The following is a 26,275-nucleotide window of genomic DNA, read 5'->3' on the forward strand; positions in this document are numbered from 1 at the left end:
GTGTGCGTGAACGGCTTATCGATTCGCTGAACAGCCGCAGGCGCCTTTCTTCATGTGCACCGTATCTGTAAACGTGTGTGTCGTACCTGCGTTCTGGGAAAGCAGTTAAAAAGTTCAAAGAAAAATATAAGCTATCCGGTGTTTCCAGAAGGTTCCCGAAAGTAAACAAAAGAGTATTTAAAGGAAGAGACGATCGACGAAAGAAGTAGAAATAAATTGAGCGTTGCAGAAGTGAATCCAGAAATAAATTGTCAGTGATAGAAGTGAAATGAATAGCGCACTGAATAGTAATATATCAACAGTAGTGTAAATAAATAGAATAATTCATAACCTAAGTTTAGTAATAATTTAATAGTGTTTTTAAGTTCTTTAATAATTATTGGAATGATAGGACTGACAAATATTTACGTAATGTAAACATAAAGATATATGTAAATGTAACGCTTAGGTTACAATAGGTAAAATATAAATTAAACAATTTTCAGATTTTTTATCCTAAAACTGCAATTTGATTAAAAAAAAAGTCCAAAATCTTTGAGTGATATCCTTTTGGATTATAACGTTTTTATACATTTTTACTTACGCTTAACAAAAAAATAATTGAAAACATTTTTCCTTTGTTTTGTTTTGTTTTTAAATCAGCAATAACATTCTAGCGCTGATTTAAATTGCAAAATTTGAACCTCAAAGATAAATGTTATTGTTCTGTAAATACACAGGTATAAAGTAATGTAATTCATTATGATTTGGTTTTATAATTACCAAAAAGTCTATTGTTGATGTTTAATAGATAAAGTGCATAAAAAGTATGTAGATGCTAGAGCAAAGATGTAACACTAATTATTATATAGCAAAAAAAAATAGTAGACAAAAAGTCAACATCTATTTGTAGCATTTACTCGCGTAGCAATTGTGAATCCAGAATTAGTGTAACAATATAATATATTTGTTAATATCATAATTTGTTAGCGGTAGCACCCATCAGACAAAAGGTCAGTTCGTTGATTAATGTAAATAACATCTGACAGCTTTCCTTTTTGTTTTTATGAATGATTTATTAACTTCTGATTAACTCATTTAAGTCAGTAATTTAGTTGTTACAAAAATTAAAAACCGAATCGACAACAATTTGGGTAAATTTTCTGGACACACCCGATTGAGAATAGTTTTTACGGTGTCCATGTCATATGACGTTTAATTTTCGAAAATGACTAAAAGTAAAATTGTTAAAGGTTGTGGAGTTCTAACACTGTACCTACAAGTATTTCGTACATTGTTACCATTATTTTCAAGCTTTTTTTTTCTGTTTTTAACAATTACCTTTAGAAATGGCTACGGTTAAAACCGCCTTCTACTTTTCTACAACTTCTATTACGTTATAGATACAAAAATGTATGAAATAATAACAAAATTTTGTGGAAACGCAAAGGCATATTCAACCAAACCGGAAATACGTAATAAACACGTATTAAATTAGAGTTAGGCATAAGAAGACTGTACAAAAAGGCGAAATTTGGGACACAACAAAAAAGCGGGAAATTTTAAGCAGAAAATTAATGTATGCTTAAAATAATAAAGTAGACTGCTAAACAAATNATAAAGATATTTAAATAATGTTTTATATAACTTTCACAATATTTTTATGTATTTTTCATTAGTTTTACCTTTGAATATTGTTTAAGAATGGCTATATAAATATTTACATGCCTAGAAATGTATAAAAATTGGCATATTTATTAACTTTGAAACCCTATAACTTTTTATGGGGGGTGAGACCGCCATGAACTTGTTATGGTACAGTGGTGGGGGAGACCTCCTCTTTCGATCCCCTCTATCCGTACCCCCGAAGGGGGTAGGGGCCATCATCTAGACCTATACCGAAAGATTTCTGTAAACGTGGTGTATTATACAAATAAACGAAAAAAGTTAGCAAAAACATTTTTCTTTATGTTCCCTGGCAAAACAAACGCGAACGAGTTTACTTTACTTGTCAAAAATGAAGAAAATTTTATAAGTAAGCCCAACGTTTTTATTATTATTAAGTATTTAGGTTATTAACACAAATTCTTGCGACTACACAGAACCTTTTTCTTCTGTAACAAAGCCAGTATTCGCTTTTTTTTTCAGACGGGATGTCAATCAGTTGCATGTCATTGTTTGTTAACTTTGGCGCAGAGTACGCTATATTCATAAACTTTCGTCCTTGATTGTTTTGCGCTCATATAGAATTTATAAACGGAATATATATCGCATTAGCCTTGCTGACCTCAGACTACGCTGCATTAAGTGCAAACACAAAGACCAACTCATACGTATTATGTACTGAGTCTTTTAATTATGATACTATAAAAAAATACTAATTTATTAACCCGATCGTATTAGGTATACTAGAACATGTGTCTTTAGTTAAGTGTAATAATATTTTCCATTTTATAATGTTGTTTATATCTATAAGTATTATAGAATTTTATGTTTTAAAAGTAGATACATTTAATTTATGGTAAGGAAGCAGAAGTTGAATGAAATTTCAATTACTATTAAAGAAGTACATAATCTTGAATAATCAAAACATTTAACTCGTTTCATGCGGGTTGCTATGTAACGAAATCATGCAACGGATTACCCCCCTCTACTCGGTCACGTAGTGGAGTTCGTAGTGGGGATCGGTGGAGACGTAAGCGCGCTTCAATGCAACGTTCGTTACAGGCAACTCCGACATGTATAGTGTAACATTTAAATTCATAGTGTACAAATAATACCATCAAACCAATTCCATAACCCCTATCACGGTATGTTTGTGTGTTTGAAGAAATTTCACTTCAGTAGCGTGTTGTATAATTACATGTTGTATTTTTTTTCTTTTATTTGTAAAGTTTTTAGAATTTATGAACAGCTTTTATTAAAGAATCAAACTAATAACAAACCCAATTGATGAAAATTGATCATCCTAGCTCTCTCTGCAGTATACGCAGGGTATGTATGAAGTAGAAATTCCATCCAGATGATCCTGGAATTAGATGGAATCATATAATAAATATTTTTCAGGATTTTCCCGATTAAAATTTATTACCCTCTTTTGTTTCAGCCATCTAATTAATTAAATAAAATGCAATTTATTTATAGACCGATTTCAACGAATTTCTATGCATACTGTAGCGTTTGAATTTTAGACCTTTAGGCCTCCTGTATGATCTACCAAATCGCTTGATACCTGACGTCAAATTTTGGTTTTCTTAATTTTAGCATGTGTACATATACAGTTGTCCTCAATTAGATTCCCGTTTAAATATTCTAAATGTTTTGTATCGAGAAGAGAGAGAAATTCTTTTGAAGTTTCCATTTGGACTATTTACGTACGCGTACATTCTAAGCGCGTATTTATAAACGTATCTGTTACATGAAACTTAATTTATAGGTAGGAAAAAGGAAGCACCTTTAAACAAACAATGTGAAACGATAACAGTAGGTTATGGATCATCACTTTTATTACCCCTTATTAGAGTAATAATTGTCTTATTTTTACAATCGAAATATTCATTAGTAATCTATACCAAATCAATTCCTTAGCCTTTCTTGGAGATGTTTGTTGTTACTTATAGATAGTAGAGGTAGTTTAGAATGCCATGAACTCTGGTTTCCAGTCTTAGTTAAGGGCAATAAAGTCCGCCGCTTGCGCTGTTGAAAGCTCATCGGATTTCGAACTAGCTATGACTAACATACAAAAATTGACGAATTTAAAATATAAACAAAAATCACATCTATAAATAATTAAATAGTATTAGGTTCATGATCACCAATTTAACAAAAGTAGCTGATGTGAATCAAAATTTCAAACATGCAAATAAGTAAACCTTAAGCAATAATATTCGAGAAGTCAAATTACTTAAGATGGAAAAAGGGACAAAGACATAAAACAAAGAACAAACGACTGGTTAATTTGGATTCGAAAAAGATTTTTTAAAGTATATGTTCCGAGGTCCGAGGATAAATCTCTGCCCAAAAAGGTTAGGAATTAGGAGGTACTGAAGAAAGTAACAATCAGCATGTAGGAGAGGAGATACAGAATGAAAAGCTTAAAGAGCTAGTGCTAGACATACTGGACGCAGACAGGAATAAAGAGGGACAGAAGATGACTTATTTTCGGGGTATTTAGAGATTGGTTCAGGAAAGAAAGGGATAGGGGCGCGGGTCTAAACAGTCCCCGAACTGACGATTTTATCCTAACTAGAACTTTGGGATAGGGGAGAAAGGGTAGCTAGGGTCTCCACCATGTTAGCCACTATGCCTCTAGTGATTCCGTAAAGCGCACCAGGGATATACGACCTCATCCATGGATTATTATAAAGAATGCTGCAGTTGAAAAAAATTGGGAAAATCAATCACTTGGACTACTTTTATTACTTGTATAATGTAACTGTTGTTTGGGATTATAGCATCAAGCTAATAAGCTACAACTGAAGATTCATCGTCCAAAAGATTTCTTATTGCATTTATAAACTTTGTGGCCAATGATAGGGAACTTGGGGCAACAATAAGGAATTCTCTTGTTCTCTCCAGAAATCAAAAGTTTTATCATATTCAGTGTCATAGACATCTTTCGCTTCGTCGTCGTCGACATTATCCCAATTGTATCTAATCTTCAACTTATTCATTTAAAACAGTTGTCACTGATTAGTAATTCTTCCGGGGTTTCGTTCGCTACTGATAAGAGATTCTTTGGAAGCTCGATTTTGATGAAGGTTTTCTGTCGAACGTCATTGTGGTTTTTTCTGAAATTTGCTATTTGAGGCTTTTGTTTTTAAGAACATACTAGCGATTTGATTTTTGGGATGAACTGTGAGGATTTTTGAAACCGTTTTCATCAAGATAAATAAATAAATCATCATCAATGTTTGATAGTATGTTCGTACACGATTCGCATTAATTTTGACTTATGTTGTAATTGTTATATGGAAATCCACTTATTCCAACACAATTTAAATCTGGTTGATGGTGGGATTGGCTACTTCTTTGTAAGGTTATACATGTTCTAGATCTGCCCAGAGCCGGATTGATGATTTTGGCCCGGGGTGCGATGTAACCAAATGGTCTGGTTTAGATGGGAAAATGCACAAATTTTAACAGCACTCGTTTTTAAATAAATTTAGGAAGTTAGGAGGAAATTTACGTTTGTCTTTGCCTCGGTCTTTGCTCTGGTTTTAAAATTTTTTTTCACATTTTTTGAGTCATTTGGTCCGATTTGCATTTGCATACCTACACCCCGGGCCAGTCCGGCCCTGGATCTGCCGATTACAACCCTTATGAAAAACTCATAAGACATACTTTACTTCGGTATCACTGATTACCTTTGTGGGGATTTTAATCAAGAATTTGCGGGGGAATCCTTCTGTTAACTTACCAGTTATTTACCGCACGAAGCCCACAAGCTACATGAGGCATCCGCCCTGTAAATTCTAACCTAGATAATGACGAAAAAAAATATTTTAAAGACTTCGTACTTTTTATGACTTACATTCTAGTATATCGCCGGAAAACAGTTATTATATTAAAAGCACCATTATTGAATATTGACATAAATAAATTGACAGAAAACAATACACGAATGGTTTCCACCAAAGTGCACATTAACACTTTTCTTTTTACAGTAGTATATACATCTAGCAGACGTGTGTTTACATACACACATACAACATAATAGATTAAGCATTAACGTCAACTTTAAAATTTATGTAATGTTTGCCGAAGCATTTTTATCACAAACAACTTCCGCAGGAGCTTTGTAAAATTTCCGTTTCTTAAGGAAAAGCTGTTTCTAATACGTCACGGCGAATGATAAGGATACCGTGGATAGAGAAAGTTAGAAATGAAGACTTATTAGAAAGAGTAAGAGAACAGGGGACTCTATGGAAGTCGATAAGAAATAGGTGAGAAAGGTTAGTAGGACACCTTCTCAAACCTAAGGTCTAGTCAGAGACATATTATAGGTAGAAATGGATGTTAGGAGGGGTAGAGGTAGACCTAGATTGGATTACTGTTCGCAAATAGTTAAGGATATGGGTTGTTCTATCTTTAGGGAAATGCGAAGATTAGTGCAGGATAGGAAAGAGTGGAGGTGCGTGTCCAACCAGTCTTAGGACTGACGACCTTATGATAATGATGATGATGATGAGTTCTGGAGTGAACTTTTTGTTTATTACAGTGCGACGTTTCGACCGTCAACTTCGGTCATCATCAGAATCAATATCATAATCATATTGATTCTTGTTCACAGAATACGCTTACCATGTAATAATTATGATAATTATTTTAGTCGACCTTATAGGAACAGTGTGATATTCGTTAAGCCTGATAATGACGATCGAAACGTCGCACTGTAACAAATACAATAAACTATTGTTAGTTTATTGGCAAAATTAGAGTCTTGAAATGTAAAAATTATTATACAACAAAATTAGATTCCTTTTATACAAAAGTATTTAACAAGTGTCCTAACTAAACAAATATCCTTTATTTTAATGTTTCTGACTCCTACGTAAAAATTACTTTCCGATTCCAAAGTATTTCCTTAGAAATGATACGTTTGAAAATAAGAATTATCGATGCGAAAATCGAACGTTGATTATTAAATGTATGTCTTATCCTAATACCTATCTAGTTATCGTTAATAACATGCCAACTGAATAAAAAGCAGTTAAAGTTTCTAACGGGCTCCAATAAAACTCTGTCGCCTATCGCATGCGCGAATTCGGGCGCTCATCGCAAGAATTGTGAAGAAAATCGAGTTTGCTAACATCAGAGATCCGCCAAACTTTCGCGCCGCAACACCTACATCACATATAAGTATAAACAATTAATTTTCACCTACCACAAGTACCTATGTTTAGTAGTATTTGGTAACAAAAATGAAAAATGTCCAGTACAAACCATGAATATCGAACGTCTTTCGATGACAATTTTACAAACAAAAGTGACTCCACCACATCGTATCTTGTGAACAGACTTGGACAAAATGAAACTTTAATGGATTACAACGTTTCAGGAGAATTAACATCGTCGCCGTTCGGTCCAAAACGGGACAGTTTAGCCGTGGTTATCCCGATTACAATAATCTACGTGATCATATTTATTGGCGGGATTGTCGGCAATATAAGCACCTGTTTAGTGGTTGCGAGAAATAAAAAAATGCACACGGCAACAAACTATTACTTGTTCAGTTTGGCAATTTCGGACTTGTTACTTTTATTCACGGGACTTCCCCAAGAAGTGTATTCGATTTGGTCTAGATATCCGTACATTTTCGGTCACACTTTTTGCATCATCCGCGGATTATGTTCCGAAACGTCGGCAAACGCTACAGTCTTGACCATCATGACGTTCACTGTTGAACGTTACTTGGCGATATGCCACCCTTTCTTCTCGCACACAATTTCCAAGCTTTCCAGAGCGGTGAAAGCGATAGTGATTATATGGATTGTGTCATTTGCTCTGGCGATACCACAGGCCATGCAGTTCGGTGTTCAAAACTTTATCGAAAATGATCCGGAAAGTGAAATGTGTCAAATTTTGTATCCGCTAATGAAATACTCTTTCGAGGTGTCAACTTTGGTGTTTTTTGTGGCCCCAATGACACTCATCACGGTCCTGTACATTCTGATCGGACTCAAGTTGAGAAATTCAAGTTTCGTTAGACGCAATTCATCGGAAAATGAAGAGGGTAGGATGATGAATACAAATTCTAAAAAAGTCGGAATTTCTTCACAAAGGCAAGGAAAATCAACACGTAAAGTTATCAAAATGTTAGGTAAGAATTTTAAAAAATATTGTCATATTTTTTTCAAATAAATTATTATTATAGGTATTAACTATTACAGGGTAACACTTATCAGAAAAGTAAAAAGAAGTTCAAATACTTCTAAAGTAAATAGGTGTATTTGTATTTAAATACATTTTTTGATATTTTACCCAAACATGCATATCCAATTCTTATCTATCTAATTTAAGAGGAAGAGTATTTGAAAGACTGTTGATATATTTAGGACTCCCTTTTTCATATGATATATAAATAGTATTCCTCCTTCAACATATTAATATCATCCCTTTTTTACTATTTGTATAATTGCCAAAAAATGCAGAGAGAGAGAGACTCATTCTTTTCAAACGTTTAAGGCATTTATTTGTTCTTATTAAATTACTAAATAATGTAAAATAATATAAAATTTAAAATAAATGTTATCAACCATTGATTTTGCTAAAAATTTCCAAATTGCTTTACANAGAAATTCGAAAAAGATTGTTAATGCTGTGATTATTGATTATGGATCATATCCAACTCTTCAAATCAATTGTAAAAAAAAATTTCGTACTTTGGTGAATTTTTCTTTAAAAAAATTCCCGGATATTTTGTAGGTTTACTTAAAACGAACCCATGGATTGTAATTTTCATAAATATATTGAAACACCTCCGGAATTATTTACATTTTATATGTATCATGTAATGTATGTCACTCAATTCAATATCTACCACATTTTCTGGTACACAAGGGTATTTCTCAAAATTTCATCCACAATAAGTAAGATATAGTTGGGATGTTCAAAATTGGCATAATAAAACTGTCGCATTTACTTTCTTATTTCAATTTACTAACTACATTAGAGCGGTTGCTGACAGAACGCCTACTTTTACTCACGACAGACGTTAGGAATAGGGAATATCGTAAATATAGAAAAGAGATGTCAGATAGGAATTGCAGCGGACACTAATAAAGAAAAAGAAATAACATTACACCTATTAATGTGTAACGAAGAAAGAGATGCCGACAAGTATAAATTGAGCATGTTGCATCTCTTTTCACTTTGTCTGTATTACTCATGAAGCATTTCCTGACTTAACAAGGACATGTTCAAAACGCAACAAACGACTACAGTCCCAAGTGGAAATAACAAAGAAGATCCGTCCATTCTCACAGACAATTTATTGCGAACTTTGCCAATTTTGATCGCCCCAACTATAGACATCTATTATACTTTAGTTTATAAAATGGATTACAAGTTTATGTATGATGAAATTTTATTTCGAGAAGATCGTTCTGTCTGTACCTAACAGATTACGCATTTTATAAAAATTTTAATTAGAAATCTAAATACCTGAAAAACCTAAACTAAATCTAATGCAAAATAAATATTTGAATTGGACAGTTTTCAGTTTATTCGATTCAATTTAGCCTTAAAATTATTGTTCAATAACTAAATATTAACTTCTCAGTAGAAGAAAAATCATTCTTGAAAAAATATGCAGTATGAAAAATTTGAATCGATTTACTTCATGTTATTTTTGATACAAACAGATTATAGTTTCGATTCTAAGACTTCTGTTTATGAATAATTTACTTACACAGATCGTTAACATGGGCCTCCGCAAAGTAACTTTATAAAGTATTAAAACGACAAATGGTCCTATTAAAATCGAAAGCTCCAAGTTTACTTTTGAGACTCACTAAGGTCAAAGAGGTCTGAGCAATGATTACCATATTTGTAAAGTTAATCTCTACTTGATTGTGAACAAAACGCAAGGAAAAGAAGACGCAGAAATCGGACAGTAATTTATTGACGACAGTGTTAAAAGGTTGTTCGAAACGTCAATCTATCGTCCATGTCCTCTAAAAAAAAAGACGGATAACGGAGACACGAAGAAAAGATTAAATTGTCGAACTTTCGGTGGTGGAGTTGTTAAAAAAGACATGATTACATTTGAAAAATGCAAAGGATTGTTTTAATTTCTTTTTTTTGTAATCTGCGATTCAAGTTTTTTCAAAAAAAAAAAAAATTTAACGATACAACATTCTAAACGATGTTTGGGAGGTATGTCAAAATGCTACGAGACAAATAAAAATTTGGAAGAACGTTCCTCATTCAATTCTAAAACTCCTGTAAAAATTACAAATCGATTCACTAAACCGTTAAAAAGTTATTGAAATTTTAAAAAATTGTAATTTTACACGTCATTTTATGGAGATTCGTTAACCGAACAGATTAAATTTATTTTTATTAACAGAAAAAAAGCTACCAGAAATTTCAAACTTTTATAATAAGTAACTTGAACTCTGGAGAATCACTTTAGCGTAAGGTTATTCAAATTCACTAAATGGTTATCGAGGAAAAAATGAAAAATTAGCTGAAAATCTCGTTTTTACTTGATAATATAATGATAATATTTATAATTGTCTGAAATAAATGCAATTTTAAAGTTTTAATTATTATTTAAACATATTAAAAAGTTTTACGCTCATTATTAATAAAGATTGAAACTAAATATTTTTTTGTTTCGAAGTTGAAATCAAGGCATATTCACTGCCAAAAGTCAGTTAAAAATTTTCCATATTATTCGTTATATCTTATTTTATTCAAAGTTTTTGGTCAATTCCAAATTTTCTCTCAAACCGTATACTTTTTCTTGTGTATAGATAGTATTTATTTAACTCACGATATGCTGCAAAACCTAATTAATCACGAATTTCTAATTTTATGTACTCTTGTCTCCGATTGTACCTCCCAAACATCCTTAAATGTTTATTACTACATAAAAATCTGTAAGCAGTATAAAGGTATAGTTGAGATGATCCAAATTGGCAAAGTCCACAATAAATTATCTGTGAGAATGGAAGCATCTTCTTTCTTGTTTCCACTTGGGACTGTAATAATTTACTGCGTTTTGAACACGCCCTTTTTAAGTTAGGAAATGCTTCATGAGTAGTACAGACAAAATGAAAAGGGATAAATAACAGTATGTGGTGCAACGGGTAGAGGTTCCCTATGTACGCAAAAAATCAGGGTCGGCTTTATAACTGCCTGGTTACAATTATATCTTTAAACAAGCGTCTTTACTTTCCTAAATTCCTGAGAATGTTGAACTTTCTTTAAAGTCCGATGCTTGCAACATGTTCAAATTCTGCTTGTTTGCATCTCTTTCTATTACACAATAATCGACGCAATGTTATTCGTTTTTCATTATTAGTATCCGCTGCAATTCCTATCTGACATCTCTTTTCTATGTTTAACATATTACCAATAACGTCTCAGTAAAAATAGGCGTCGTTTCAGCAACCGCTCTAGTCTAATTAGTAAATTGAACGATGAAAGTAAATGCGACAGTTTTATTGCAGGCTAAGCCAATTTCGAACGTCCCGACTATACATAAAAATCCATAACCAGTACAACCCGTCCAAATTTGAACGGATGGTACCAGCTTTTATTGATAAAAAATTAATGCTAAAATATGATTAATGATGTTCGTAAGCATATACCTACTCTGTNTATATATATAACTTCCTCTGTTAAACAAATCGTTTGAAATTTTCTTTCTTCAATATAATCGTAGCTGTGCCACATTATTTTTTTTTTCAAGATTAATCCCTTTATATCCACTAAAATACACCAGGTTCTGAAACGAACAAGGAACACATATTTTATTTGTCGTTTCATATTCCGGCTATAACATTAAAACAGTCTTAACAAATTGTAATCTTTTTATAGTTGGTATAAAAAGTAAGTAACAAGTTTAACCTTTCGAGAGGGATGCAAATTACTAGGCAAACAAGGCCATTATAAAAAAGGGAAGATGAAAAGAAGCCAACATTTACAAATTGATATTTACGCCTGATAAATTATAGATAGAAGAGAAAGAAAATGTGGCAACATATTAAACCGAAGCAACTTGTAACAACAATGTTTTCCTACTTATAAATTCTTTTAGGATAATAACGAGTGACAGTGTTTGAAACTTTACGAAAAAGCGATCATTATGGTGTATGTTAAGGTCACCCTTTATTAAATATCTAAGAGTAAACTTGGACTAATTTGGTAAGACTTATATAAAGACTATATAGGTAGCGAGTTTGTTTATAAAATAATTCAACTTCGGTGGTAATAAAGATGTTTCAGAAGCTACACGAAGATTCTATTAAATATAATCAAACAATATTGTTCTCATAGAAATTTATCCCAGTACAAAACATTCGAGATGAGGAAATTGTATTAACAAACTTTGCATCAACATACAGAATGCACAAACAGTTCTAAGGGGGTGAAAGAGAGGGAAAAGTTCAAAAAGTTCATTTTTATGTTATGTAATTCGAATTTTCTCACACATTTTCCACAATACTGCAATAAAACATAGAGGTCCTAGAGGAAGGGGGTATGTTTTCCCCTGTTTCTTCCCGTTAGAACCGCAACTGCAACATGAGTGTAAACAAGCAAACATATACCTACCAGATATTTGAACATAAAACAATAATACTGTCACAATTCATCCAATATGTGCATCTAAATAACTTTCACAAGCTCTTGTTAAAGCTTTCTATCATCTATTTTCAATTACAAGCAATCGTCATTTTAACAACAAAATTTCATCGATGCTGCATGAAAAATGAATAGGAATGGAGCCTCAAGGCGAGAAAGTGAAGAGTAGGGCCATCTAGCGGTTACAACGTGATGTAAAATTTTAAAGTTCCGCTTTTATGCATTATGGTACCCCGCGTTCGTAGTATTAGAATTTAAACATTATAATATGTTAAAAAACCTTTTGCTAATGGTTAATACCGTGATTATTACACTTGCTTCCACTTTCCTTTGAATAAAATTAATTTTAAATTCTTCTAGTTACGACTTTCGACCTGTTTAAATCAGAACAGTACCACTACTATGATTATATACAAGAATGAATGCCACAGAACTTTTTTTGCTTATTTCGAATACATGACTGTTATGCTATTTGATCAACGCTGTCAAGTAATTACGCGGTTTTATTACGCTATTACCTAATGATTTGCGGAATCCCGAGACAGATATAAAGTATCTTTATATTTTTTACTCGTAAAATAAAATTTATAAACAAATGGGTAGTACGAGACACAAATTAACGGGCAAACTTTGGAATAAATAAAGATAAACATAAAAATGTAAATGTAACTAAAGAAAAGGCATTGTATTTCTTATAACTGATTTAAATTTTGGTAATTAAAAAATTACGCGCAAATATTATTGTTACATAATTGTCTAAAATTTAATGAATTTTATAAACAAATTTGTAGTCTCTTCTTTATTTCTAATAAACAGATTGACCCAAACCAGCGTATCAACAAAAAGAAGTATTGATCGACCTATTTTTTTCTTTTTGGAGAAATTTTCCAATTAAAACAATACTGTTATGACCGATAATATCACCATAATCAGATTATTGAATTTCAAATTTCTGTTTTCATTTTCCTGATCTCAGCCAAGGTGACATTTTTATCTACGAAATATCGTAAACACCCGGAAGAGTATAAAATTACTACGATCTACCATAAAATAATATACTTAAGTACGTCAATAAATTTTATAAGAAACAAACTTTTCCGAAACTACTGATAACAATGATTTAAGAAACAGTAGACGAAAACAAATGAACTACTATAGAAGCAGTTCAATAATAAAAGCGGCAAACTTTGAAAATTTTCTAAGCTTACACATTTTTCATATTATTGATTCAAAGGTACCGTTTGAAGTTAAGTACCGCTTTTAAGGATGTTTGGGAGGTACAATCGGAGACAAGAGTACATAAAATTAGAAATTCGTGATTAATTAGGTTTTACAGCATATCATGAGGCAAATAAATACTATCTATACTAAAAAAAAAGTATACGGTTTGAGAGAAAATTTGGAATTTGACCAAAAACTTTGAATAAAATAAGAAATAACGAATAATATGGAAAATTTTTAACTGACTTTTGGCAGTGAATATGCCTTGATTTCAACTTCGAAACAAAAAAATATTTAGTTTCAATCTTTATTAATAATGAGCGTAAAACTTTTTAATATGTTTAAATAATAATTAAAACTTTAAAATTGCATTTATTTCAGACAATTATAAATATTATCATTATATTATCAAGTAAAAACGAGATTTTCAGCTAATTTTTCATTTTTTCCTCGATAACCATTTAGTGAATTTGAATAACCTTACGCTAAAGTGATTCTCCAGAGTTCAAGTTACTTATTATAAAAGTTTGAAATTTCTGGTAGCTTTTTTTCTGTTAATAAAAATAAATTTAATCTGTTCGGTTAACGAATCTCCATAAAATGACGTGTAAAATTACAATGTTTTAAAATTTCAATAACTTTTTAACGGTTTAATGAATCGATTTGTAATTTTTACAGAAGTTTTAGAATTGAAAGAGGAACGTTCTTCCAAATTTTAATTTGTCTCGTAGCATTTCGACATATACCTCCCAAACATCCTTAAGAAACTGTGACTTATTGTTTGAAAATATCTGTTGACTCAATATTATTCGACCAAAATCATAATTTGTGTACAAAACCAGATAATTAATGCCAAGAGGTTGATGAATTTGTCTAGTTAGAATAATAAACTGTGTTAAAAAAAAACCTACATCTAACACATTGTACATAGACAATAATTATCTAGTTGGCAAATAATGTTAAAATAACAATTTTGTTCGTCCTTGTCGAAACGTTTAGTTATTGATGGTTGTTTTTTAACGATAAATTATTAAGATGAAACAACCTTAATTATTCTTCAAGAAATTATCGTTTAAATTATTCAGTAATTGATTCTCACATCAAAGTGTCGTTGTGATTGTAATAATTGTTCTTAGAAAAAAAAAAGGAACAAAAATAACATCACGACAAAAATATCTACAGTAAGGGCAACGACAAATAACGAAGACTTTTATATCGTCTCGTAAAATGCTTTAAATGCTATTCTTAACTACAACAAAGAAAAGCAAAGATGGATTACAGTACTGGATATTACTACTGAGACGTGAATATGGTTGATTAAATATACCAAATAAAAATTAAAAAACACCGAACCAGCTGTTTGAATGAACGTATGACGACATTATCTACCTAATTGTTTATCTAGTCGATCAATTTCAAGAGCAACCTACTTATAATTAATAATGTTCTAATTCTGGATTAGTGGTAGTTTTAAGAGACCTCAAACAAACCAATTTGAGATGATGAATGGGGTGAATAACAATAACAGTTACCTACGTTTCTTTGGGCACTTTTAAAGTGGACACTTTTACTACAGAGTGCATCATCATCATCATAAGGTCGTCAGTCCTAAGACTGGTTGGACACGTACCTCCACTCTTTCCTATCCTGAGCTAAACTTCGCATTTCTCTAAAACTAGAACAGCCCACATCCTTAACTGTTTGCGAACAGTAATCTAATCTAGGTCTACCTCTACCCCTCCTAACTCCTGTTTCTGCCTCTAATATGTCTCTGACTAGACCTTCATGCCTAAGAAGGTGTCCTACCAACCTATCCCGCCTATTTTTTATTGACTTCCATAGAGTCCTCTGGTCTCCTATTCTTTCCAATACCTCTTCATTTCTAACCTTTTCTACCCACGATATCCTCATCATCCGCCTATAACACCACATTTCGAACGCTTCTAACCTTTTCTTTTCCGCCGCGCCCACTGTCCATGTTTCGCACCCGTACAATGCCGTGCTCCAAACATACACCTTTAACAAACTTTTTCGAATTTCTAAATTAATCGTCCGCGAGCATAGAAGTGACTTCTTTTTATTAAAGGCGACACGACCCTGCGCTATCCTCTGCTTTATATCCCTACTATGCTTACTATCCCTACTACTGCAGAGTGCATATCAGTATTTTTTTTTTGTGTCTACATTGTAGTTAAATTAAGGTATTAAGAGAATGTTCAAAGATCCTAGTGTGGTAGAATTTTATTCGAATACCAGATTTATTTATGTTATTTGATTCTTACACTTAGCGCTTGACCACTTTGTCCTACATACATTGTGTCACATTCATGGCGTTTTGATGGATGCTATTTTGAAGTTCCTTTATAATGTATGTACATTCTCGAAGCAATGTTTACATATGTTGCTAATGCATGTACCTTTAAAAAAAATGTGCAGAACAAGTGGTCACACGGCTCACACATGAGAACACATTTATTTTTGTTAAATTTCTGCTCGAATTGGAAAAATAACCGCGGTATTGTCCACGTGACTAAAAGTACAAGGATGTTTTGATTAGAATTTTACTTACAGGGATGTTTTCCTATTAATGATTAATTAAAGTTTAACCTTCTTTTTTTACCATTAATTCGTTTACTTTACTATTATTTTAGCCGAAAGGGTTGAAATTTTCTTTCGATAGACTCTTTCAAATCTCCAGCAAATAAAGAGAAAATGTTTGTTTTGATACACTTTCGTGAAGTAGGATTTTCTCTACCAATTCGAACTGCCAGTGTCGCTATTTTGACATCCACTTTAAAGACAATAAACAATGAAAACATTTATGTTTTTGTAACAAATAATGTACGACTAAAAAGAAATTCAGACACAAAGCGTTAAAAAAAATATGATGCAATCTTAAACTTCTCAAATCAAAAAGCTTCCAATTTGTGGAAAATGTTTTTTCCAAATAAAATTCACGTACTTTTCGACTGAATCCATAATTAAATCATACTACAATCCATTTATCACCTTTCGTTTATCATAAAGGTTCCTTTGGTAAAAGCACTCCACCATGTTTCATTCAAACAAAATTCCTCGCAGCAGGACACGCATTTTGAAACAGAAAAACAATGATGTTCGTTCCGGAATGGAACGTCTGCATTGTTGTGATTACCCAGTATACATTAAGATTCCATGCCCCAAAAAAAATAAGGGAACCACTTTGGATTTTAATAATTGTCATATATTTTCATCTGCCCATCTGTCGTAGCCAATTATCTTAGAAACCATGCAGAAAAAGGTCGAAATACACTTAACAAATACTTTTGTAACCAGACCTAAATCATTTAAAGAATTTGTTGTCATTTTTTTTACTTTATTTATAAAATAGAAAAAGATTTCGTTCACATAAATGTAATATCTGCAACAGTTTGTTACATTATGGGAAAAACAAAATGCAAACGATCCACTTATTGAATATGTTGTGTATTCTAAAATATCCTAAACAGATGTTTCTTAGGAGAACATTTTATGGATTTTGCAGTGTGTACATCGTCAAAAACTTGAATGCAAATGCAGGTATATGTTTGTATAAAAATTGACATCATTCACCCACGAAACATACCAACAACGATACAATACGAGGGCGATTCAATAAGTACCCGTGTTTGAAGCCGGACGACGTTCCAAAGGGAAATTGGTGTTGTCATCGTGTGCTGCCATCTATCAAACCACGCCAAAACGAATTTCAGACTGATTGATAGGTTAGTTTGGATTTGGCAGTCATTCGACTGAGACGTGTTTCGTTATTTTCGCTAAGATAGAAAAAGAGCAGTATCGTTCGGTAACTCGCTTTTTGTTTTTGGATGGGAAAAAATGCTAGGAGATGAAAACAAAGTTGGATACTGTTTATGGAGACATTTCGCCATCTACGACCACAGTTGGATATTGCTTCAACGAATTTAAACGTGGGCAAAGATCCATTTTTGATAGGAGCGATCAGGAAGTCTGGCAAACGTTGTTCCCGATGAAATCATTTTACGGATTTTTTAGGAAAAGGAAGAACGATCACTGGACAATACTACAGTGAGTTATTGGACCGTTTCGATAAAAAATTGAAGGAGACACGGACGCATTTGACGAAAAAGAAGGTGCGTTTTCAACACGATAACGCACCGGCACATTCACCAGGAGTTGTTGCCGCCAAAATGCAGGAATTACGTTATGAATTTGCTGCCGCACACCCCGTACTCACTCGATTTGACTCCCTGCGACTTCATCTTGTTCCCTACCATGAAGAAATGACTAGCGAGAAAGACATTTAGCTCAAACGAGGAAGTCATCGCCGAAACCGGAGGGATTTTGGAGAGTTCGACAAATCTTATTTTTTGGAGGGGTAAAAAAATGGCAGGGTCGTTGGGAGAAGTGTATCTTTCTAAAAGGCGACTATGTTGAAAAATAAATAAACAAAATGGTGTCTTCATTTCACGGGTACTTATTGAACCGCCCTCGTACATTTTCTAAAGGATTTTAGCAAACATGTAAGACAATTGCGAGTTATGAGTGATATGCTAATACTATATTTGACGGAAACAAGTATTCTTTAATAAACAATCATCTATTGATACCTGATTGTGTTCGAACTTCTTCTCATAATGTTACAGTGTATGGAGGTTTGTCAATTAATCGAGTACAAAATTTTGTAAAAAAAAAATGCATTTGGAAAAAATAAATATTGTTCCTTATTCTATTAAGATAAAGTTAGAAGAGTCAGAGAATACCAACACAAAACACAAATCTAAGTAAAAATATCGAAATCGTTAATAACAGCACAACAGCAAACTTCAGATTAGTGTTTTTTTAAACCAATGTTATTAAGAGGTATTTAAAACAAGCAAACATTATAGACGATTTTTTTTCGTAAATATTTGGCATACGAAGACAGGGGTTCTGGCTCACAAAACTGAAAACAATTAATTTGAATCCGTTTATTTTAAAAGAAACAACTGCTTGAATGACTGGCTAAATACATAAATACTTAGACGGAGGCTTCAATTGACGCATTAAAATTAATAACCTGTTGGTTCTTGCAGAGACAAATAGCTTGTCGAAAACTGTCAGGATACGTACATGCACGTGTACAATCTGCATGCAGGAAACTATTTTTCATTTGCCATTGGAAATCTGATTCGTCATGATTTTTTGAAAATCATTGTGTCACATCGACTATATTTGCGTAAAGATAAAAAAGAGTGAGAAAAAAGGACTCTCATATGCTTAATCACTTACTTAATTGCTTTCTGGACAGCTTCACTAATCACTCCATGTAGTACTATGCCGGTGATTCTAATTTTTAATGACAACCAACAAAGATAAATTGAAGCTATTTTTGTGTCTGCAAGACATTTAAATTCTGGAATTATTTATGTATTTGTTTATATATCACATTTCTCTTTCAAAAAACAAAAATTAGCACTCGCCCATCCTACAAGCCAGACTACATTGAGATTATAAGCAATCACTAAATTTTCAACTACAAGAAGTCAACCGTGCAAAATTTGCAGTTATATTGGTTCATTATCGTCTCTAAAAGAAATTTTAATTTAGAAATCGTTAATCAGTAATTTTTTCTGCATAATCTAATCAAAAACGTTAGTTTGTAAAAAGCTAACCTAATCCATTATACTGCTTTTCAATATTTAAAAATACCTTTATATCTGTTAACGAAAACATTATTATAGAAATCGTTTCAACACTGTCAATAGCAATTAACGTTAACTAAGAGGCGTCTTCCTGGAATTTATAATAGTAACTTACTAACAGCCAAGGTATTTTTGGGTAGTCCGATTAATTACCTAAAAAGAGATCTGTTTGGTTTTTATTAATCCCAGACATTTTCTGTGAGGCTAAATAGGTCTTCTTATTTATTTTTATAAAAAGAAAGTTAAGAACAAGTTTTACCTCTTCTAGAAAAAGGCATGGTTAAATTGACAGACCAAATAAACGAACATGATGGTATACTTCATTTACTTTCTCTAGAGATCTGCCCCTTCCAATGTTTTGAATGCGCGCTTTCAAAATCGTGGGTAGGGAGAAAAAAGCTCATTATACTCTCGACTCTTGTTCATTAAACATACTTTTTCATACAGTACCTGCCAAAAGTTTTGTTCAATCATGAATAGTAGTGCGAGTCGAAAACAAGCGTTAAAGACTTTAATATATCTTCAAATATAAATAAACATCTCGTTGATATTTTCAGTAGTAAATGGTACCAATAACAGCACATTTGAGCAATGTAATTGTAGTGGATAAAATGGTCAATTTTTCCGTGCAGTACTGTACGGATTATACGCTCCTCACCGGTTAAGAGTTTGGCTGAGAGTTGTCTCCTTCCTTTTCTGGTCTAGTGCTGTTCCTTTCTACTTTGCGCCGGTCAAACTGAAGGTCACATCGCTACAGAAAGTAAACGAAGTATACATTCAGTTTAATTGATATTAAGTGAGTAGTTCACCTTCGAGAAATTGCGATAGCTGTGGCAATATGTGTTTTATGGCGACAACGACGCAAAAACCTCCCCAAGCAAACGAATCTTTTTTGATTAAAACACACACAACCCATAGTACAAAAATCATATTTATCTATATTTATGCACGAGTTACTACATACACTGTCTCTTTTTCTTAAACATCTGCTTCTGGTAGTAATTTATCTTACCAACCAACAGTTGAACTCATGAATACTAAATTTAATGAAAAATAGATAATTTAAACTATTCGCTAAGTATTATCGAGTTAATACGACAAGAACTGTATTCAAACGATCCTACTAATAAAAACTGAAACTTTTACTATCTACTATAAGTTTATTATTAATTTTAGTGAAATTAATGCAATTGTCAATAATAAAAAATGAGCAGTCAGCTATGTTTACTAACTTTAAGTGTTTGCAGTTATCTTTTATTTTCTAATTTTTTTGACGAGAGAAATATTGGAATACATACGCACAAGAAGTAATTTTTTCGCACTTCAATGCATAATGACGCATACTTTAGTAACATAATAACATCTTTAGCAATCAATTTCTTGATGAAAATTGACGTAACTATATGTCAAAATAAATTAAGAGAAAATTTCACTATTCGTAACAAATTTAGTGATGGGTTGTTATTCCGTTAACGTTATTTTGTTGCAACGTTACGAAACGTTACTATTTATCGTATAACTCGTTACTGAGGAACGTAAAGTGGCAAGCGCTGCAACACAACAGAACAGACGAACGGAACGGATCGACTATCGATAATCATTTATGTTTAAATGAATCTATCATATATTTATAAAATGTGTTTTATTTTAAATTTTATGTTGTTTTTATTACCACAACTTAATTATAATTTGAAAATAAACGAAAAAGCCGTTTTGATTTGTTTCAAAATAACGTTATTTAATAACGTTTTTTAAAAACGTTATTTTTATTCAAAGTTCCAATTTGCAACGTTATCGAATAAGAATCGTTATGCCCTTCACTAAACAAATTGCAATTTTTTTACAAGCTCATGATATTTCTTCGTAATTTCATGATCCTCTTTTATCAATATTGTTTGTTTATGTGGGAACAAACTAATATCCTCGGTTATAAAATTGTGTGCTAGTCTCATTAGGCGCAGCCTCCATAAAATCAAAAAGTAGAAGCAGTAAAGTATAGAAATAAAAAAACAGGTCACAGTATAAACCCCTGCCATGCTATATTTAGAAGTGTATTAATTGTAAAAGGCTGTTTTTCGGGTTAGGTAACCATTATCCCAAATTAATTTTCAGGAATCATGAAGTCAGGCTTCGTTAAGAGAAATATTTCGTATTATTACTCTTATCACCCATCAGTGGCGCAGAGTATATAATAAAAGACATGGGGGGGAAAGTATATCAACATCTATTGTTAATTTGGTTATTATAGAATTCATGATCGTGTTGCTCGACCTAATTATTCTAGAATTACAACAGCGTACTCGGAAAGTAGCTAGAAGAAGTTCATTTTGAGACAGAACTGCACATCACAACATCCGGTCGCTCGCGCAAATAATGCCCGGCAGTCTTTTTTTTGCAATAACGCAAAAGTAGAAGCTTTAGAAAACCTCTACTTTAATATCATTTTTTTTTGCAACAGAAACATTTGAAACTTGGGAGATTATCGGCAGATATACGTATAAAAGATGTTTTCGGGTTGTTTATGAGTACAAACAATTGTAAAAAGCAGATGTCAACAACACAAATTAATTTCAAGAACAAAGCAGCATGCTCTCCGTAGATATAAGAACAATTTTCATTATTCATGTACGTAATCCTAGGTTTAATTCTGAATGAAGAAGTACATCTACCTAATGCACTACATACACTTACATATTAATTAGTTGATTAAAACAGAACGTAATTCAACGTTGTAACAGCTGCATAAGTTCTCTTCGTTGCATCATATAAAATAATGCCCTACAATAATATCATTAATATATGTTTGCCACATAATATTGTGGACCTGTCTACTCGAACGATATGATGTTACATAATAACCTGGCATTTTTTTTTTTAAAATGGAATTCTGTCTTAAACTATCGTTTAATCGGAACTTTTAATTCATGATAACCATTGTTGTGACGCGTTAAGTGTATTTAATATCGGTATTCAGATATAGACATAGGTAATGTGGTAGTGTAGCTACAGTACGTAGAAGCTTTTCTACAGAATCGATATGGCGGACGAACGCCATTGTTAAAATGTGAATGTTGCACACCATCTACACCGGGACCCTCAAACTTGCAAACGTCTGGTTTATAGAAAAGATTTTTAGATATTTTATTGCGATATTTGCAGTAGATACGGCCCACGTGTTTTAGCTAATTAGAAGCAAATGTCATATGCTACACCCGAGCCCTAATTATTTGAATAGGAATAATTTTTTCACAAAACATTTTTCATATTAATAATCCTATAATTTCACCACTTCATTTTGTCTCCACGTGTATGAAATATTTTACCTAATAAAGACTGAAATGGTAGCACATCATATCCCTTTTTATCCCCTTATGCCTAGCAGCCACACACATTTTGTTTCATTATCTAATCTATAAATTTTATCGCTATGCCTATTAGTCAGTTTCCCGAATAACATTTTCCAATTTCCAAGCGTTTTCCTTATTCAAACAAATATGATGATAGTATAGTTAATAATCAGTAAACACTATGTTCTACATAATTAATACCTAAAGTGGATCAATGTTATTCCACACTAGATGAAACATAAGTTTACCTATAAAAAGAATGTAGGTATATATACCCGGTGTTTCTAGAGGCTTTTGTTGGAAAAAAATACAAAAATTGTGGTCAAATATCACTTAGGTTCTAAGTTTCTTCCAGCCTGTTCTGCAGTATTCTATAGAAGTGAAAAACAAAATTTTGTGTGTATCTTTCAGTTTTCAAAATATTATTTTGGTAATTGTACCGCTGAACTTCCACCTCTCTAGTTCGTTTTCCTTGAACCCCGAAAACTATCTGAAGAAACGTTTTCGGCGCCTAACATATACCGTATGCGAAAAAAAGGACCTTGGTTGGAAAATCTCAAGTTATATATTATGCAAATTGCTGCTTCATAGAAATGTGTACAATTACCTAATTTCCAACAGTTAGTCGGTTTGGGCATGTCATCTTTGCTGCCATTTATGAGAGCGGCATATTATTATAACTCAATACTTAAATCCACACTTTCGCATGCCGTATATTTTACCCTTATTTTTCCGAAAATTGCGTAGGTAATTTTTATTGTCGGATCATCAAACTATCTCCGTTTAATCGAACGCATTTAGGAACACTGTGTAAATACATACATGTTTACAAAGCGATAGGTACCTTTATTAAATAATTCTTAGTTAGCCTTTAAGAAAGTTCCAAAATTTTTACAGTTCTTGTCATTTCTTATAATAAAATAATTCGAAGTGGTCTGTATTCTGTCGAAACTGCCAGACGCGGATCGCGATTTCGATCTTTTTGGATCTCATCAGCGCGTCGCAGGCAGCTCCGACAGAACACAGACAGAACAGCCCGTTTTAGAAAATACCGCAAATGTAGCATCGTACTACAGATGGCGTTCACCAAGCCATTTGTGGTATTTTCTAAAACTAAAACAAAAAGATCGAAATCGCGATCCGCGTCTAGCAGTTCCGACAGAATACAGGCCACTTCGAATTATTTTATTCGATTATGGTAACGTGCTCATCACGTTGACGTGAGCTACGCCGGGATTCGTTTCAGCAAGTAGATATGCATATTTTTAAATGGACCTTGCTGGAACATACGTAATCCTAAAATGTAGCATCGTACTACAGATGGCGTTCACCGCGCCATTTGTGGTATTTTCTTGTCATTTCTTGATTTCGAACGTGCCCTTTCAGCTGATATATCCGATTTAAAAGTAATTTGAACCCCAACTGCATCACTTACTGCATACATACATGTCTCGTCGGCTTACACTTCAATAAGTAAAGAGCATCGCTTTCATTTGTCTTGGGAAATAAAGTGTTCTTCTCTACGAAATTTTCCTGCCAGAAGGGTCAACACGTAAAGATGCCTTGGCGCTTTAACCATGACGGTGCATTTAAAATCTAAAAACATCTTAACTGGCGCTGGCTAACAGCAGTCAAAGAAGAAAAATAAAATTACTTAGAACATGCCAAACACAAATGTTATCACATCCAATTAATGTCATGACTTGGAGTGTTTTACCTAGTAGAGGTACCTTAGAAGATAAGCCAAACGTTATACTTTCGTAAATCGATTATAGTTACTTATTATCTTCTTACGTCGAACAGGGTGACACGTCTGGAGTAGAACGCCTGGAAAATGCAATCAAGAGTTTATGGTTGGAGATAGCAAGAAAACTATTCAATCAATATGAGAAAACAAACAATAAAGTTAAAATAATCAAGATTTATATCAATTTTCACTTGTAGAGCTTTAATCACATTTGTGATCTTTGGTAATAACAAAACAACTGTGTGGACAAGTACAATTTTAGTAATTACAAAATTAACTAACATTAAATGTGTTTCAAATAGTATTTCATACATATACATTAGTATAGTATTAATAAATAAACGTTAGCTCGACGGATTTGTGACCATTGTTGCGTGAAGCCAAAAATCCCGGGTTCCAATCCCGGCGAGGATGTGATAACAACAACAGTTTTTTCTTTATTAATTTCGAGTATTTTATGTTATGGGTAGAGAATTAGGTGCCTGAAGAACAACAGTAAACACATATGTCTATATGTAGACATATGGATACGTGTTTATTGATAGATTGCAACGCTAAATTTAGAATGTAGTTCGGTGTTTACATCAAAAACAAGTTTTTTCGGAACATGAATTTACATTAATCAAAACAAGACGATCGGGTTTACTTAATTCTAAATATTCTGCGATAAATAATAAATGATTATAGGCTCTAACTCATTAGTAACGGTCTGGCACTAGTACATAAACTCTTTCTGACGTTCAACTAAACTGAAAAAAAAGTACCTACCAATTATTTGTTACATTCGAAAATAAATTTCCAAGACTTGCTCGAAATTCAAATTTATTTACATAATTTAATTTTGCCGTAGTCAATTAATTTTAGAAACAATGAGAAATGGAAAAATAAAATTATTAAGCGTAAAAAGGTAATTTGGATCAAATATTAAATTTACATAAAGTTGCATTTAATATTACAAATTTTCCATTAACACTTGTTTACACTCTTTAGAATTTCTAATAGATTCATACGATTAAAATTCTAGTACAGTAAAGGTTATTTTCTAAAGAGTACTACTATTAAGTCATTTTTTAACTCGAAAATTATTATTATCGATTGTAGTCTTCAAAATGTCCTTTTCAGTCAAACAGGCATTTATACACAATTTGTTATGTACCATTTCAACAAAACCCTTTTAAAGATAACTGAACCATATCAAATGAGATCTTAATCGATTATAATTAAGTTACACTATTCTTTTGTCTATTAATCACAATCTGAATTATTTAATCCATTAATTAGTTCTGACAACAAATCTAGAATTAGAACTAGACATAATTTATTACTTTCTGGATTCAAAATAGTTATTTCAGAAATGTCAAATCATATACTATCATGTAAAGAATGTACAGTACGTTACTCTGTAAGCCAGAAATTTTTAAAATGTAACTTTAACTTTGGGATTTGTCTCTACTTTAAATTGTTAAGTTAGGTTAATTTAACTGGAGTTGGTAGTTTATATACTAATGTTGCATGCAGTCATAAATCGTACATGGACACAACAGAGGCAACGCGACAAAGGGAACTTACGGGAAGTTTCCGGAAATATTTAGGAAAGTTCTACAACCGTATAGATACGTAAGGATCCAATGGGACATAGTATACATAAATTGTGACAAACAAAAGAATGATATAAACATGCAAGTCAAATAAATAACAGATTACAATGTAAATAACTGTACATCGAGGGTCCTTTGATGTTAAATAAATGATTTATACGTAATAGAAAATTTATCCTTAGAGTATGTTTAAAGATCAGGAGATAGTAGTATATTTTACTACATGTATAGATAAATATTGATCTCACCAAATGAAAAAATGTAAAACATGGTCAGATTATCTTCTATGTTAAAATGATTCAACACCAAAAAAAAATGCATTCGAAATTAATGCAAACTAAAGCACTACAAACAAAAAATAGGACACACGTAAGGAATGCTTTAGTT

The 26,275-nt window shown here is 32.3% G+C and overlaps 1 protein-coding gene across 1 annotated transcript in view; it reads left to right on the forward strand.

The window, feature by feature from the left end:
• The first annotated feature begins 6,770 nt into the window (after positions 1–6,770).
• The window catches only part of LOC108735716 (pyrokinin-1 receptor-like), a 24,238-nt gene continuing 4,733 nt past the window's right edge, over positions 6,771–26,275 (forward strand). Inside the window, exon 1 of the mRNA XM_018467815.2 lies at positions 6,771–7,801. Within this exon, the coding sequence (XP_018323317.1) occupies positions 6,910–7,801 (892 nt within the window). The 5' untranslated portion in view covers positions 6,771–6,909. The remainder of the gene's footprint in view (positions 7,802–26,275) is intronic.

Source organism: Agrilus planipennis, unplaced genomic scaffold (genome assembly GCF_000699045.2).
Source record: "Agrilus planipennis isolate EAB-ADULT unplaced genomic scaffold, Apla_2.0 scaffold86, whole genome shotgun sequence".
Taxonomy (NCBI): Eukaryota; Metazoa; Arthropoda; class Insecta; order Coleoptera; family Buprestidae; genus Agrilus; species Agrilus planipennis.